General features: G+C 34.4%; 1 protein-coding gene across 1 annotated transcript in view; it reads right to left on the reverse strand.

Annotated features, from left to right (window-relative positions):
- Nucleotides 1–2,554: 2,554 nt before the first annotated feature.
- The window catches only part of KLHL1 (kelch like family member 1), a 318,170-nt gene continuing 304,856 nt past the window's right edge, over nucleotides 2,555–15,868 (reverse strand). Inside the window, exons 10-11 of the mRNA XM_036458020.2 lie at nucleotides 10,121–10,292; nucleotides 2,555–3,701 (exon numbers count right to left, since the gene is read on the reverse strand). Coding sequence (XP_036313913.1) covers nucleotides 3,642–3,701; nucleotides 10,121–10,292 — 232 coding nt within the window. The 3' untranslated portion in view covers nucleotides 2,555–3,641. The remainder of the gene's footprint in view (nucleotides 3,702–10,120; nucleotides 10,293–15,868) is intronic.

The raw sequence follows: 15,868 nt of genomic DNA on the forward strand, positions 1-15,868 counted from the left end.
GCAAGTCCTGTCCATTGTTCTTGTGCATATAGGCTAAAAATCATTTGAAATACCAGAAGTAATTCTAGACCCTTTGAAGGTGTAACAATACTCAAAGGAGCATATAATCTTAACAATTCTGTACCTTACTTTCTTCCACCTTCATGTAATCTTCCTTATGTTCTCTTCTCAATTCCAAATGTAGAAAGGAAAGTGCAAAACTATCATTCTCTGGAGTATTTTTATTTATTTTTTAAATATATTTTATTGATTTTTTTTACAGAGAGGAAGGGAGAGGGATAGAAATAGAGAGTTAGAAATATCAATGAAAGAGAAACATCAATCAGCTGCCTTCTGCAACCCCTCTCCTGCAACCAAACCAGAATCAAACCTGGGACCCTTCATTCTGCAGGCCGACACTCTGGTTAGGGCTCTGGAGTATTTTCAGATCTTGCTTCCTGGCAATGTTATTTTGGCACAAATAAATTCATAAAAATTTTCTACAGGGTTAGAAGTTTGTTACATCTTCACCAGTATTTCTCATGAGATTGCACTAATTCTACTCCCATTTAATCTATTGTTCTAGTATCTAGGCTAAATATATTATTCTTTAATTTTTTAAAATATTTTATTGATTTTTTTACAGAGAGGAAGGGAGAGGGATAGAGAGTTAGAAACATCAATGAGAGAGAAACATCCATTCAGCTGCCCCTTGCAGAATCCCCACTGGGGATGTGCCAGCAACCAAAGTACATGCCCTTGACCAGAATCAAACCTGGGACCCTTCAGTATGCAAGGTGATATTCTATCCACTAAGCCAAACTCAATTTTTAAAATTTTATTCAAATGTTAAAATTGTGTTTTATTGGCCTTTAAGACACAAGATAAAAATAAAAATCAGTACTACCCTGTTTGAAGATTTGGAGAAATTATTGTAGTACCTTGTAAATAATTTTGAGCTGTGTTATTACTTTATCATTAAAACTGAAAATAATTGTAGAGTATTCTATGATCTCATAGTACTACTTATAAAAATAAATAGTCCAGGGATATCATAAATTCTTAAGTGAACAATATTGTGGAAAAACTAGTCTTATTGATGCTATTTTCTATGTTTCCTATATTTAGAGATGTCTTATTAGTTCAACAGCCAAATACCGATTCTTCTGTCTTTAGCAGAAATTTCATCTCAAAGGGGGATCTTTAGGGTAACTGAATACTAGATTGGAGACATGGTAAAGTAGGTGCTGAATCCTAGAACTCATTTAACTTGTGACCATGATAGACAATGTTCTTTTCAGTAAATGGCCAATGATATCTCTTCTCCCTATCTCATATAAGCTTGGAGTTCATTGTAAAAACTGCTTCACTGTCCTCATATGGCCAATTGGATGCACAGACTCATTGCATGCAGTATAAGCAGTACTAAGCTAATATGATTTAAACCTTAAAATACTTAGTGAATGCATTTGTTTGGAAAAAAATCACATTTAGGCAAAAAATTTACTTATATGGAAAAGTATGTTGGTAAATTTATTAACCACGTTTTAAATATGGCCACTGCAAATCTTTATTATTTAAAAATAGACATATGCCACTTTATCTCCCCCTCTATTCTTTGAAATTGCAAAATTAAATTATATACCTCATGCTAATTAGCTAATGCTATTTGTATGGTCTGTGTATTGAAGAAAATGTGTGTAGAAAAAATTTAATATACTAATAACTATTAAACTGTATACTTAGAAACAGTTAAGATGACAATTTTCATGTTATGCATTTTTAATTATATTCCAACCAACTGAGCCACCCAACCAGGACATATATATATATTTTTAAAAATCATTGATACATTCTTAGCATCTTATACTTATAATGATATTGCTTTTCTGAAAAAAAAAGTGACTAAAAAATTGACTACATATACATGTTGGGAAATATCAGATTTACTAACAGTTTCTTGGTACAAACTACAAACTACTACTATTAATCAATATTTTCTTTGGTTATTAGATTTCAACACATTTACCACCTAATAATATAACTCAATTCCATGGTTTATATTGACTCAAGAAGAGGGATTTTCTTGCCTTTTTTAGATCTTCTACAATTAACAGCAGTCTCGTTATGGGATGTTTTCTAAGCACCGATGCTAGAAAACAATATTAACTCATTTCAAGTGAGTGACTACAGAAGAAAACAATAATTAAAGATTGCATTTGTGTAGCCCTGTCTGGTGTGGCACAGTTGGTTGGAGCACCATTGTCCCATATACCAAAAGGTTGTGAGATTGGTTCCCAATTACCCAGATTATAGGTTCAATTCCTGGTTAAGAGGCAATCAATTCATGTTTCTCTCTCACATAGATGTTTCTCTCTCCTCTTTTCCTCTCTCTCTAAAATCAATAATAACATATCCTAGGTCAAAATTAAAAAAAAAAAAAAGATTGCATTTTTGTAACCATAGCATTTAAGAGGAAATAAACATGCTTGGATGAAGATATAAACTTCTTGAATTTTGAAAAGTCAAACAATTACAATTGCTTATCTTTCTTGATTGAAGAATGATACACTGATAAAAGCAAATTTTCTATCATTTATTAATTGTATTTAAAATGTACATGGATCTATTAAAGACATTGTGTAATGTTTCTACTTTATGCTGTAAACAATGACAAACATTTGGCATAAAATAATATGCATAGCAATGTAACAAGTTTGAAAAATGGGGAATGAAAATCTGAAGTCTGTCTTCATTCTAACAGTGATTATTAATACTTCAAATGAATGGATCCTAGATTTCTGTCTCAAATTCTAAGTTGTTTTTTATAAAGAAAATTCTAAAGGACTTCAACATGCAATGAATATATATATATATAAATAACATTCAGAATAACTAGCTTCCATGCTTATGACCTCAACATAGGCAAGAGCCCGTAATTGTACTGATACTTTGGCTCAGTATATTCAAAAAACAAAGCAATGTGATAAGCCTAATGAAACAATCCTTTGTGTCTGCCAGCTTAAATTGCTAATGTAGTTGCAATAAAATCCAACCATAGCTTCTGATGACATATGCAGCTTTGATTAGCAGGTCAGTTTGTCTTCTGGATGTCTGAGCCAAGCATGAATCTGTTTCTCTAATTATCCTTGTAGGTTAGATTAGGAAAATGAGGAAGACGCATGTTTGTTTTTATAAAACATAATTCTGCCTCCTGATCTGACCACATCTGATTAGGAGAACAGTAAACCAGTCAGATTCTGTCAGATGGAAATATCATGTCTTCTACACTGGGCAACCTCTTGAATATTGTCAGATATTATCAAGCAATTATAAATAATGAAATTATCCATGTCACAAATATTGGTTTCTCCTTTTAATTGCTCAAGAAAAACAAGCCTTTGGTAACTCCAGCTATTGGATGCTACAATACAAAACAGATTACCAATGACCATTCCTGAACTAATACATGGCCAGATAACAGTTTGATATTTCATTGTTTTCTAGAATTCTGTTTGATCTTCTGCCTCAATTGACATGAGTAGGTGATTCTGCAGAAATCCTTGTTCTTGATGAATTTGCATCTCAGAAAATTCTTATTCTTGCCATCTTATATAAAAATAACTACTCCAGCAAATAAAATCTCTCCAAATAAAAATAAGTCAAGGTTGCTTGATGACTACTACACAGGCACCTGCTCTCCCAATATTCAAGGAAGCCATCTGTTGAAAAAATTAAACACAATTTAAGAAAAAAAATTACTCTTTTTGAAAAATATAGTAATTCAAATATATTTGACACTTATCATTGAAATCTAAATAATTTTATTATATTTCCCAATTTATCTACAAGTAGTACAACAAAAATGTAATTGATGAAAATGGCATTCATAGAAGAGAAGTAATTTATATATTAGCATTCTTAAAATATATAACTTATATGATTTTTAATAAAATAATAAGATATTTTATGACTTCTAGTGAAATAAAACTGCTTTAGAAGTTTCCAGTAAAGATTTATTCTGGAGTTTGCATGGACATATTTGTAAAATATTTTACAGTAATAGGTTAGAATACATTTTAGATAAAATAGCTATTATACTTATTGAAATCATTTTGAAGTTATTTCACTTGATATTATAATGAATTGAATGTGTTATTCATTCATCCTAAACCTAGACATACAATGCAGGAACTTTAATATTTTGTCATAAATAGGCCATAATTACAACTGGCATAAGGTTTATTTTAAAAATTCCACCTTATGATAGTCATTGAGATGAGAATTGAGATTTTCAAAAATAATCATGAATATGAAATTGGCTAGAAATATATTAAAACAGTAACTTTTACAAAGTTGTAATAAAAATTTATTCCATGGATGTAAGCCAAGATTATAATAATTTTAGTTTTTTTATATCAATGATTTTTATTACAGTTTTCTAAGACTAATTTATGTACATAAAAATATAAAAGAAGACTAGAAATTGCTGGATATTATTTCAGCCTGAAAAGAAAGAGAATAAAATGTAAAAAATAGAATAGCTAAGAGCATAATAACCTCAGAACACATACATTATCTTATTGAGAAAGGGACATAGTCTTACTTTCTAAATATAAAAATTACCATCATTATCTACTAGTTCTTTAAATGTATTTATTTTTGCCACTCCTTTGTAGGTTAAAAAAAATTCCCATATGGCATTTTATATTCTTTTTATTTAATACATTATTTTTAAAAAAGAGATTTTAATATAATGTTTCTTGTCTTTAATATAGTTAACTGCTCAAAATGAAAGGAGAAAAAGGGCATGTGAATTTATTGATAGTATATTGTGTTAATAATAACTTTTATAGGTCACCACAATCACCTGCATAATCTCATCACGCATTGTTATCTTCGTATGACAGGTGTGTGAATGGAATGTCCAGAGACAATATGTAAACTCAAAACATCAATGTATACAACCTAAAATCTGCCTGACTCCAAGATACACACACTTTCCATTATCTCTCTTTTAATTTCCAGTTATTTTCAGGTCTTGTTTGACATCAGAGTCATCTAAAGAACTCCTACAAAACATATGCGCTCAAGTGCCATCACTACATAGGAATGGGATGAATACCGGGTAGTCATGTCTTCTGCAGTTTCCCAAATACCCTCTGATGTTCTTTTAAAAAGTATATATATTTATTGATTAAGATATTACATATGTGTCCTTATTCCTTCATCCTCCCCCCACACACTCATGTCCTCACCCCCCTATTGTCTGTGTCCATTGGTTAGGCTTATATACATATATACAAGTACTTTGGTTGATTTCTTCCCCTTACCCCCACCATCCCCTACCTTCTCTCTGAGGTTTGACATTTTGATTGATGTTCTTTTAATGCTGAGAAAATTGTGCTTAGTTTTTCAGATAAAGTGAATAGCTTAATTTTATACCAACATCTGCATGTATGTCTCTATTCAGGTATATTTGTCTGTATTAAAAATGAAACTCTATTCTTAAAAAAAAAAAAGAAAAAAAAAAAGAGCTATTCCTAGTGTGTTTTCTATCTCAGTGAGTGGCACCACTCTGCTCAAAAGAAAAACCTGGGGCACATCTGTGTCCCTTAATTGTACCTCACTCAACCTTATATCTGAATACTCAACTATGACCAACTTATTTACACTCATTTCCATGGTCTTCACTTTAATTCAGGTTACAATTTTAACCTGAGTATAAAAAAGAGAAGAATATGCCACCCCAACATATTTCACTTTTATTATTGTTTAATTTAAATTAAAGGTACTTAAGAGATTAGCAGTCTAGGAGGGACACTCCTTTGTTACCTGGATATCAAGAAGATAAATCTCCCCTGTCCATGGTACCCACCTTGTACCCAGGAGGGTAGAAAATATCTTTATCACCAGAGATAGAGAATTTAGGCCCCAAAAGTCCGTATGAACAAACCTTGTTACTGCTTCATCAATTTACTAGCCCAATGGTAGGCAAACTGCAGCTCATGAGCCACATCAGCTCTTTGGCCCCTTGAGTGTGGCTCTTCCACAAAATACCATGGACTGGGCGAATCTATTTTGAAGAAGTGGCATTAGACAAAGTTTAAGTTTAAAAATTTTGGCTCTCAAAAGAAATTTCAGTCATTGTACTGTTGATGTTTGGCTCTGTTGGCTAATGAGTTTGCCAACCACTGTACTAGCCCATTCCCAAGTCCCTTTGTCTTGCCAATTATTCACAGATTTATTCTTTATGTGTTTAAATAGTATAAAAACTTTCTGCTTTCATCACTTCTCTGTGTCTCATATTTATGGGATCTTATAAATAAATATTATATTTGTTCACTCATTTATTCTGTTTATGTCCATTTAATTATTAGACAATCCAAAGGAACTACAAGAGAAGGGAAATTTCTTAACCCTAAAGTGGATTAGTACAATATTTTCTTAACATATTTCTCTCACACTAATCTTTCTCTGAACCATTTTCTTACATACTGTCAAATGCAATCCTTTTAAAGCTCAATTCTGATTATTTACTTTTCCTGCTTAAAATTCTTTATTAACTGATCTTCAGTATTACTGTAAAATCAAACTTCTATGACATGGTTTCTATCCCTAGATCACAGACCCTGTTTATCTCTCCAAACTTGTTGTTCATCAGTTCATTTCTTACCCAATGTAACATGCTACGTGTTCTCCTTCCTGTGAAATTCTGTTCCTTAAACCACTCCCCATATTTTCATTTGGTTCACTACTACTCATCTGTCAGCCCTCTTTCTACATATAATTTTCTGAAGGAAGATTTCCATATCCTACACACTTAAGTTCTATCTTAGTGATAAATATTCCCATAGTGATAAGTATTCCCAGGACAAAAATAGCAGAATTTATCATGCTGTTTTAAGCATTTGATATATTTATTGTGGGCACAATCCCAATTGATATATTCTACATATGTACATTTTAAATATTCAAGAGAGCTTTACCCTTTTCAACTTGGGCCCAAATTTATCTATTTATTTGAAATGGTGGATCTTAAAAATGACTTCAGGTTTTCTCACTGTGCAGAATATAGTCAAACACTGCTGCAGTTAAATATTTTGCCCTTTGTTCTCATTGCATGATCTACAACAATAATCTGCTTTGTGTTGATATTTACTGCTGTGTTGTTGACAATTACTTGAAAGAGAAGTTGGGGTACTTCACTGGGCTCATATAATATGTATTATATGATACATATAATAAAGCTCTCTTTGGCATCGCATGCATGTGTTTCAACCTGTCATTGTCAATTGTGAATTTGGTTGACATTTTTATTATAGAAAAAGGTGAAAAGTGATATTAAAATATTTCTTCTAATTCATTTCCTTTCAATATGGATAAATCTTTGTACCAGAACACTAGTGAATCCTATATAATAAAAGCCTAATATGCTAACAGTTCAGTTGTCCACTCGTCTGCTCAACCAATCAAAGCATAATATGCTAATGACTTGAGAAGGTCACTCAACTACTCACTATGTCATGCACTGACCAGGGGGGGGGGGAGGGAACCAGTTGATTGGTTGACCAGTCGCCATGACATGCACTGATCACCAGGGAGCAGACACTCCATCCAGTAGATTAGCTTGCTGCTGGGGTCTGGCTGATCGGGATTGAGCGAGACTGGCCAGACATGACCTGGAGCACTCCTGTGGTCCCTCCCTGGCTGGCCAACCTCCTCCGTCCTTCCCTGGCCCTAATCATGGGTCAGAGGGTGGGAGGTAATCAACCAAAGACCATCTTATTTAATAAAAGTCTAATATATAAGTCTACCAAACATTGGAACAACTGGTTGTTATGATGCACACTGACAACCTGGAGGCAACACTCAATGCAGGAGCTGCCCCCTGGTGGTCAGTGTGCTCCCACAGGGGGGACACCTCTCAGCCAGAAGCCTGGCTCATGGCTGGCAAGTGCAGCCTCAGTGATGGGAGCCACTCCCACCTCCTTGGCAGTGCTAAGGATATCCAACTGACATCCCTCAAGGGCTCCCAGAATGCAAAAGGGCACAGGCTGGGCTTAGTGCACAAATTTTATGCACTGGGCCTTTAGTATGTAATAAAGATATATTATCTCATTTATATTTCAACTAACTTCCTTTTCTTAATGTTCATTTGTAAAAGCGGCACATTTAAAATATATACCATTGGCCCTAGACAGTTTGGCTCAGTGGATAGAACCTTGGCCTGTGGACTCAAGGGTACCGGGTTTAATTCTTGTCCAAGGCACATATCCCAGTTGTGAGCTCGATCCCCAGTTTGGGGCATGCAGAAGGCAGCCAATCAATTCTTTTATCTCATCATTGATGTTTCTAACTCTCCCTTCCTCTCTAAAATCTATAAAAATATGTTTTAAAATAAATTTTAAAAAATGTATACCATTGAACTGGTACATTTTCTTAGCAAATCAACAATCATTAATCCATGCATTATTTCATGGGTAAACACTAGGATATCTGAAAGATAAGCATTTAAAGTATATCCTCTAATATTTTAGTGCAATAATTATGAACATTTAAAATTTTCTGCTTTTTGGAGAAAGAATGCTTTCTCTCTCACAAATTAAAGTAAAATATTTAAAAATCATGGGACCTAGTTCTTCATATACTTCCCCTTCTTTCCTTCATTCTACCTTCTTTCTTCCTCCTTCATGACTTTCATCTATCCTATTGGAATGAAAGAGCTTTCTCATAGAGTGGAGTGAGATACATAGCCAGGTACTGTAGCCTGCTATGAATTTGGTTTGTACTTAAATGCAGCATATATAAATACTGTGTATGAACATATTTCTAAATGGGAAAATCAAGGGAGTGGTATATCTTTAAAAGTAGATATTTTAAAAAGAAATTTACTTCAAGCAATGTTCAAGTTTTTCAGATAAATTTTAGTCAATTTCTGTGACCAAAAAAGAAATCCTTTCACCCAGAAAGATGAGAAATGAAGTTATTCTATTTCAACTAAATAATGCTTTGAAATTTTACCTCACCCATTAATGGAAAGGTTTGTTTGTTTGTTTCTACAGTATTTTGCTTTTAGGTTTCTGATAAAGGAATGAGATAATAGAGACAGTGAGATTTGGAAAAGACATAAGGGAAGAAATTGAATATGAGGACACAAGTCAGAAGATATTATATCCATTTTCACCATTACAAGCAATGGCATAGTAGCTATAAAGCACAAGGTATATTTTCCACTTTAGTTAAGTTGCTCTAGCCTAATTTTCTCCTCAACACTCATACACACCAGCAGAAATTATTTAACTATATAACTAAAATGGGAGCTGAGTCTCTAACTACAGTGTGTATTAAAGGATAACGCTTCACCTAAGATCAACCAATCATTTCACTCCATATTTATTGGGCCAAAGTGATTATCCAGGGATGAGTATTTTATACATTTCATACCATTCAGAGCCCTTTGTTGTTTGTTTCAAACAAATAGTTCTTTTATTTTCTCTGTTATTGAATATTGCTACTTGGAAATTCCACCCCATGGAAAATTTCTGTGCAACAGATAATGATAAACCTAACACAGCCAAGCAAAAATGGAAGGCAGAAAGTTGATTTGTGCAGGCTTCCACCCTCTTAATAACAGTTATCTCTAAAATCAAATATTCTGAAGTTAGGGTTTTGTGGATCAATATATTCTACCTTTATTTTTGCCTTTGCTAATTAGCATTCAGTTCTTATTTATAATAAAGTAGAAACATGGATGTCACTTTTTTTAAATAGAAATTTTATTAAAATACCAGAGGTCCACTACCCAAAGTTTGCACACTGATAGGGTCCCTAGCAGCTGGTGGTTGTTGGGTACTCCCTCCCTTTCCCCGGCTGGCCCTGCCTCCTGGATGAACTTCCAGTCGAGGGGATGATTTGCATACTACGCTTTGATTATATAGGATAGAGTACATTAGGGAGAAGTGCACAACAACATGTAACTAAATGAACTTTTGCAAAATGAACACAATAGATTAAATCAATCACTTTGGGTTCAGAGTAATTTGAATAGGTAGACTACTGTATGTATCCTTCTCCTTCAAAGAAAGTAAATGAAATTCTTTCTTATATTTGAAGTAAAGTGTGCTGGCAACAACCTTACCTGTGTCCATTCATTAGTTTGTGGATCATAGGATTCCATGGTGTTGAGATATGTCTGCCCATCATAGCCACCAACGGCATATAACCTGTCACCAAGGAGACAAACTCCAACAGCATCTCTGGGCATGCTCAAAGGAGCCACAGTGGTCCACGTGTCTGTTTTGGGATCATATCTAAAATGTAAAGATAATAAGACATATTCTAACATATTCAGCTTTTACTGTATAAATGATGCCCACCCAAAAAAGCAAGCCATGAAAAACAAAATTGTGAATTTTGTTTTTTTTCTAAAAGCTAATTTTTTTTTGAGCAAAGTGTTCAAGGGCTAATATTCACAATGTTTAGCTCTCTAAACTTTATAGTATTTAAAACATATGCCTAGACTCTTATTTATAAAGCTGCAGTCTTTTAACAAAATGAGTATGAAAATCGTTTATTTTCATAAGGAAGTCAGATATGCAAATAATTATTTGTCACAGCATAATCAAAGTGTTATGATAAAGAAACAGAAGTAATTGTTAAAAATCTGAGAGAAGTATGCAATACTTCACTATTGACGTCTCCATTAAGCCAGTTCTGAAAGTCTAGCCTAAGTTGGCTATATATATATATAAAAACTTGTGTGAAAGTATTGGAGTGTTAATAAAAATGCATAACACCTTTAAGGAAAGCAAGTGTGCAGTATGGCTAAATTTAAGGATGTATGAAACAGAAGAGTGTCAAAAAAGGCGCATGTGTTTTTTTTAAATATGTTTTTATTGATTTGAGAGAGGGGCGGATAAAGAAAGAGAGGGAGACACATCTATGTGAAAGAAACACGATCAGCTGCCCCCTGCACAGCCCTTACTGGGGATCCAGCCCATAACCCAGGCATGTGCCCTGACCAGGAAACTAACCAGTGACCTTTGGGTGTATAAGAGGATGCTCAACCAACTGAGCCACACCAACCAGGGCAAGGTGTTTTGTGATCAACTTATGGATGTTTGATTCCCAGAGTAAGATGGTGTTTTGTGTTTTCTCAATAGGAAAATAGGGAGCCTTTGAAACTTGGGAAAATAATTACAGCATTAACAGAACTATATCTTAGCGATATAACTCAGGATTTTTTATAAGGGAGATATTGGTAAATCAAAAAAATAAAGAAGGGGATATAAATTATTATGCTGAATTTAAACCAAAATTAATCTAATTTTCAGAAAGTTTGACTACCATACAGTAAATATAGATATTTTATATTTTAAGTAACAAAAATCTGAAGAATAATTTTGTTAATGACCTTTACTTCAGCAAAAAGAAAATGAATTACTAAAACATCTCTTTGCCTTTAATCTTCAACCATAGGTTCAGATACAGGAATAAGAAAGCTATTGGGTAGTAAGAAGTAAAAACCTCAGCAGAGTAAATGCAAAGGAGGGGGGGGGGGCGGTAAAAGCTGGGTGGAGGTGGAAAATAGGGGAAAATGGGGACATCTAAAGAGAAAGATGCAAATTGAGCTAACCTCCGTGATGCCCACCAGCCAATCAGGAGTGGGTATGCAAATTAACCCAACAAAGATGGTAAGTTATTTTGCATATGCAGGTGCTGAGCTGCCTGGGTCCAGAGAACATCCTCATGACCAAGAGCGATCATATCTTGTAGGCCTGCATGTAGGCCATGAGTCGCTGGGGTCCCAGAACACCCCTGGCCACTCCAGGCCTATGGACCACTCCAAGTCTATGGGTGCCAGCACCATGGCAATGTGGGGGATGTTTCTGCCTTGCAGTCACTTGCGTGTGTGCCAGCACCAAGTAGTGGCCTGGATCCATGTCCCTAGTCTGACACCCACAATGCGGGACTGGCTGCTGGCCTTGGGGATGTGCCCCAGTGGGAGTGGGGACATGCTCCTAACACAGTGGACACAATACAGGGGGTCCTCTGCATATGAGCTGCAGAGGAAACACCTTTTCTTTTCTTTACTTTTTTGAAATATTTTATTGACTTTTTTTTACAGAGAAGAAGAGAGAGGGATAGACAGTTGAAAACATTGATGAAAGAGAAACATTGATCAGCTGCCTCCTGCACACTCGCCACTGGGGATGTACCCCCAACAAAGGTATACGCCCTCAACAGGAATCAAACCGGGGACCCTTCAGTCTGCTGGCTGATGCTCTGTCCACTGAGCCAAACCAGTTCAAGCGTAAACACCTTTTCTGACCACTCATTGGCTAAACTCCCAGTATGCCACCACTTGCATAACTTGGGTTATGAGAATTCAAGAAGGTGATCTAGGGTTTTTCCACCACACTCTTCGAGGAAAAACAAAGGTCTACTGTTGGAGGGGCTAAGAAATGTCCTATCCTGTGCTAGCCAGTTTTGCTCAGTGGATAGAGCGTTGGCCTGCTAACCACAGGGTCTGGGTTTGATTCTGATCAAGGGCATGTACATAGGTTACAGGCTCTTTCATGGCCAGGGTCCAGGTCAGGGCTGGTGCAGGAGGCAACCAATCAAAGTGTCCCTTACACATTGATGTTTTTTCTGTCTCTCCCTCTCTTCCATACTCTCCAAAAATCAATGGAAACATATTCTCAGGTGAGGATACAATAAAAGAAAGAAAGAAATGTCATATCCTATGAAAGACACATCTTTAAAAAGCCTAAAGAAAGTTGGCATTTTTTCATGATGAAGGGATTGGAGTCCATCTTGATGAAAACACCTTGGCAGCTGTGATGGTTGGCAGTGGCTGCAGCAGCGAGGTGATGGGGCTGGTGCCTTCCCCTGATCAGCCCATTCACTCCTGCAGAGGAGCGGGCCTCAACCAACAGTCAGACATCTCCTGAGGGCTCCCAGTCTGTGAGAGGGGGCAGGCTTGACTGAGGGAATTCCCCACCCACTGCATAAATTTTGTGCACTGGGCCCCTAGTCCGTAATAATATCTGTAAGGACAGCAAAGAGGCCTTTCTGTTTTATTGCTGTGGCCTTGCACAACTTATAAGAAACACTTGGTAATTAAACTCCATGATTGTTGACTCCTCTGTTCAAACTACAGGTTAAGATAAGCTACTCTCAAGGCTACATTCTTCCATCCAACTCCTCCCTGCTGTTTTTACAGTTTCAGGATAATTTGCTCATCCTCTCCTTTTTTTCCCTTTATCTTATTGCTGATAGGGGGGAGGGGGAGCGGAGGGTAGGACTGAATGGAAAATTTTGTTTTTGTTTTGTTTTTTACAAACACTGCAAATATACTCTTTCTTTCTGCTTCAATCTTGTTTTTCACGAATTGAAACTTTCAACCCACAAACTCTTAAAACAAAGAAACAAACACACAAAAAAGCTAAAGAAACCTCACCTATAGTTTACTAGAAATAAAGAAGGTTGTTATAACAAATGATTGGAAGTACCCAAAGGATCAGTAATTCATGTTTTATAGAGAATATTCATGTTATTCAAGATAAAACATGCAATTACACTCCATGGTTAAAAAAGTTGGGACAGCCTATAAAACAAGAGACTGGTTGAATGCTTGCAAAACCAGGACCACCTTAAAGTACAGGCTGTCTAGCAAATAAAAATGCAATTTTACATGCAGCAATTAATAAATGCAACCATCACAAAGAGACACAGATATATAGAAACACAAACACAGACACAATCTATGCCATCATAATCTTCTTTATAATATTTAAATTTATATCATGAACATTGTTACATTTATAAATACGTATTTTAATGAGGACCAAAAATAAGTAGACAGAGAAGAAAAGACACCACAAGGAGTCAAATAGTATATTTATACACAGAATGACTGAATTTTTCAATTAAAAACAACAACAGTAATAATAAATAAATAAGAAGTAACTGTCATAAATTAAATGTGATTTTAAAACATAACAAAACGAGTGGACCTTATTTGGATCTCAATTTAAACAAACCAACTATTAAAATATGTTTAAGACATTTTAGAAATTTTAATTTTGGGCATCAGAGTTTAATAAGCCATTATTGAACTTTCTATTAGTTGTGATAATGATATTGTGACTATGTTGAAATATAAAGCTCTGATTATTTTATTTGCTTGTTCCTGGAATGAAATCAGATATATATTCAGCAAAAACGACATCTTGAATAATTTATTTAAAATAATATTTTAGGAAAAAGGAAGGACAGTGAAGGTGAATGTATAAAACAAGAATGATAGATTGGTGATGGTTGTTGAAGCTGGGTAATGAGTGTAGGGGAATATATTGTATTGTTTATTTTTTGTTTGTCAGGAAATTATTGTTGTAAATATAACTTTAAAAGGAAGAATATATAATATACTTTAATTTCGGCAAACAGTGAGCATTTTTTTATTTCATTAATTCTTCAATAGAAACCAATCTAGCTTCTGTCACAATCAATTCACTAAAACTGCTTTTTTTGAAGTCGTATTTTAGTCCTCAATTAATTTTTATTTAGCTTTATAGAATTCTTTTCAGCAGCTTGTCTATGAAGCAGACTTCATTTATCATTTTGGAAAAAGGCATAAGAACAGAGAAAACAGCTAATAGTAATACATTAAGCAATAATAAATGAATTACTGAAAGCTTATGAATCTTCAAGTGGTATTCAAATATCAAAACAATTCTCAAATACTCATATTCCAGGATAAAATAAGAACACATTTGGGTGTGTTATATGCTTTAAAGATAATATATGCTTTAAAGATAATATCCTACATTTAGAAATAGATATCATTTCTTTTATACTTTACAAACATTCCTGAAGAGAATTTTAAAAATCTAGTGCATTCTTTTATAAAATGTAAACCTTTGAATTAGATGCACCTCTCATTAATGGTAGGAAATATACTTTACACGTGTGATCCAATCTTTTATAATTAATAACTGGCAATGTTGTACCAAGTACAGCTTTCTCTCCTCCCAAACAAATCCTCTTTCCCTGATATTTAAAAAGTAATCTCATAAATTCAAAATTAACTATAATAATTATGCTTGTTTTCACATTAATAACTTTAAATTGATTTTCCTGTATTCAGAGTTTTATAAATTAAACTCTCAGCCTAGAGATATGCAAGATTGCTACCCCAAAATGAAACAAATGTTCGTTTGTTTTTGTTTGTATTTTTTTTAGCTTAGGGAAGGATTTATAGATGTATAATTATTTTCAAACAATTACTAATAGTGAACTCTGTCACTGTCATTTCTGGTTTTTGACAAGATTTAGTTCTAAGCATTTAGAGAAGTGAGTCTCTGGTTTCCTGTTCACTAAAAAGAAAAAGGAAAAGGCAGGGGCTGCCTTCATATTTACGCTCTCTTCCTTTCCCACGTTTCACCTTGGCCTTCCTGGTCAGAGTATGAGCTCTGCATCAGAAACTCTATTAAGGTTTATAGCCCTCAAGCAAGAGAAACACTGTATATACACTGTGGCTAAAATTGGCTGCAAAGGAAACACTTGCTCAAGGCATATAGCAGTTAGAGAACAAAACCTAGTTTCTCATTGAAAATCCCTATTCAAGGATTTTAGGTATCTTTAATTTTCAAGCATGGTCATTTCTATAGCTTAAGGATAAGAATCAATCTTAAAATATTTAAAGAGGAATTGTTTTAAATATAAAAGCATTACTTTGATAGCAAATAGAATTGAAAATGTCCATTTTTCTAAGTTTATACGGCTAATTTTCAGCTAGAAAGCAAATTAACAACACAGAAATGGCTTGTAGCCAGGTAGGTTTTCTTGTTAAACAAAGACAAATAAGGAAGCAAAGAAAAAG

The sequence above is a fragment of the Pipistrellus kuhlii genome, unplaced genomic scaffold (assembly GCF_014108245.1).
Source record: "Pipistrellus kuhlii isolate mPipKuh1 unplaced genomic scaffold, mPipKuh1.p scaffold_m20_p_3, whole genome shotgun sequence".
In the NCBI taxonomy this organism is placed as follows: Eukaryota; Metazoa; Chordata; class Mammalia; order Chiroptera; family Vespertilionidae; genus Pipistrellus; species Pipistrellus kuhlii.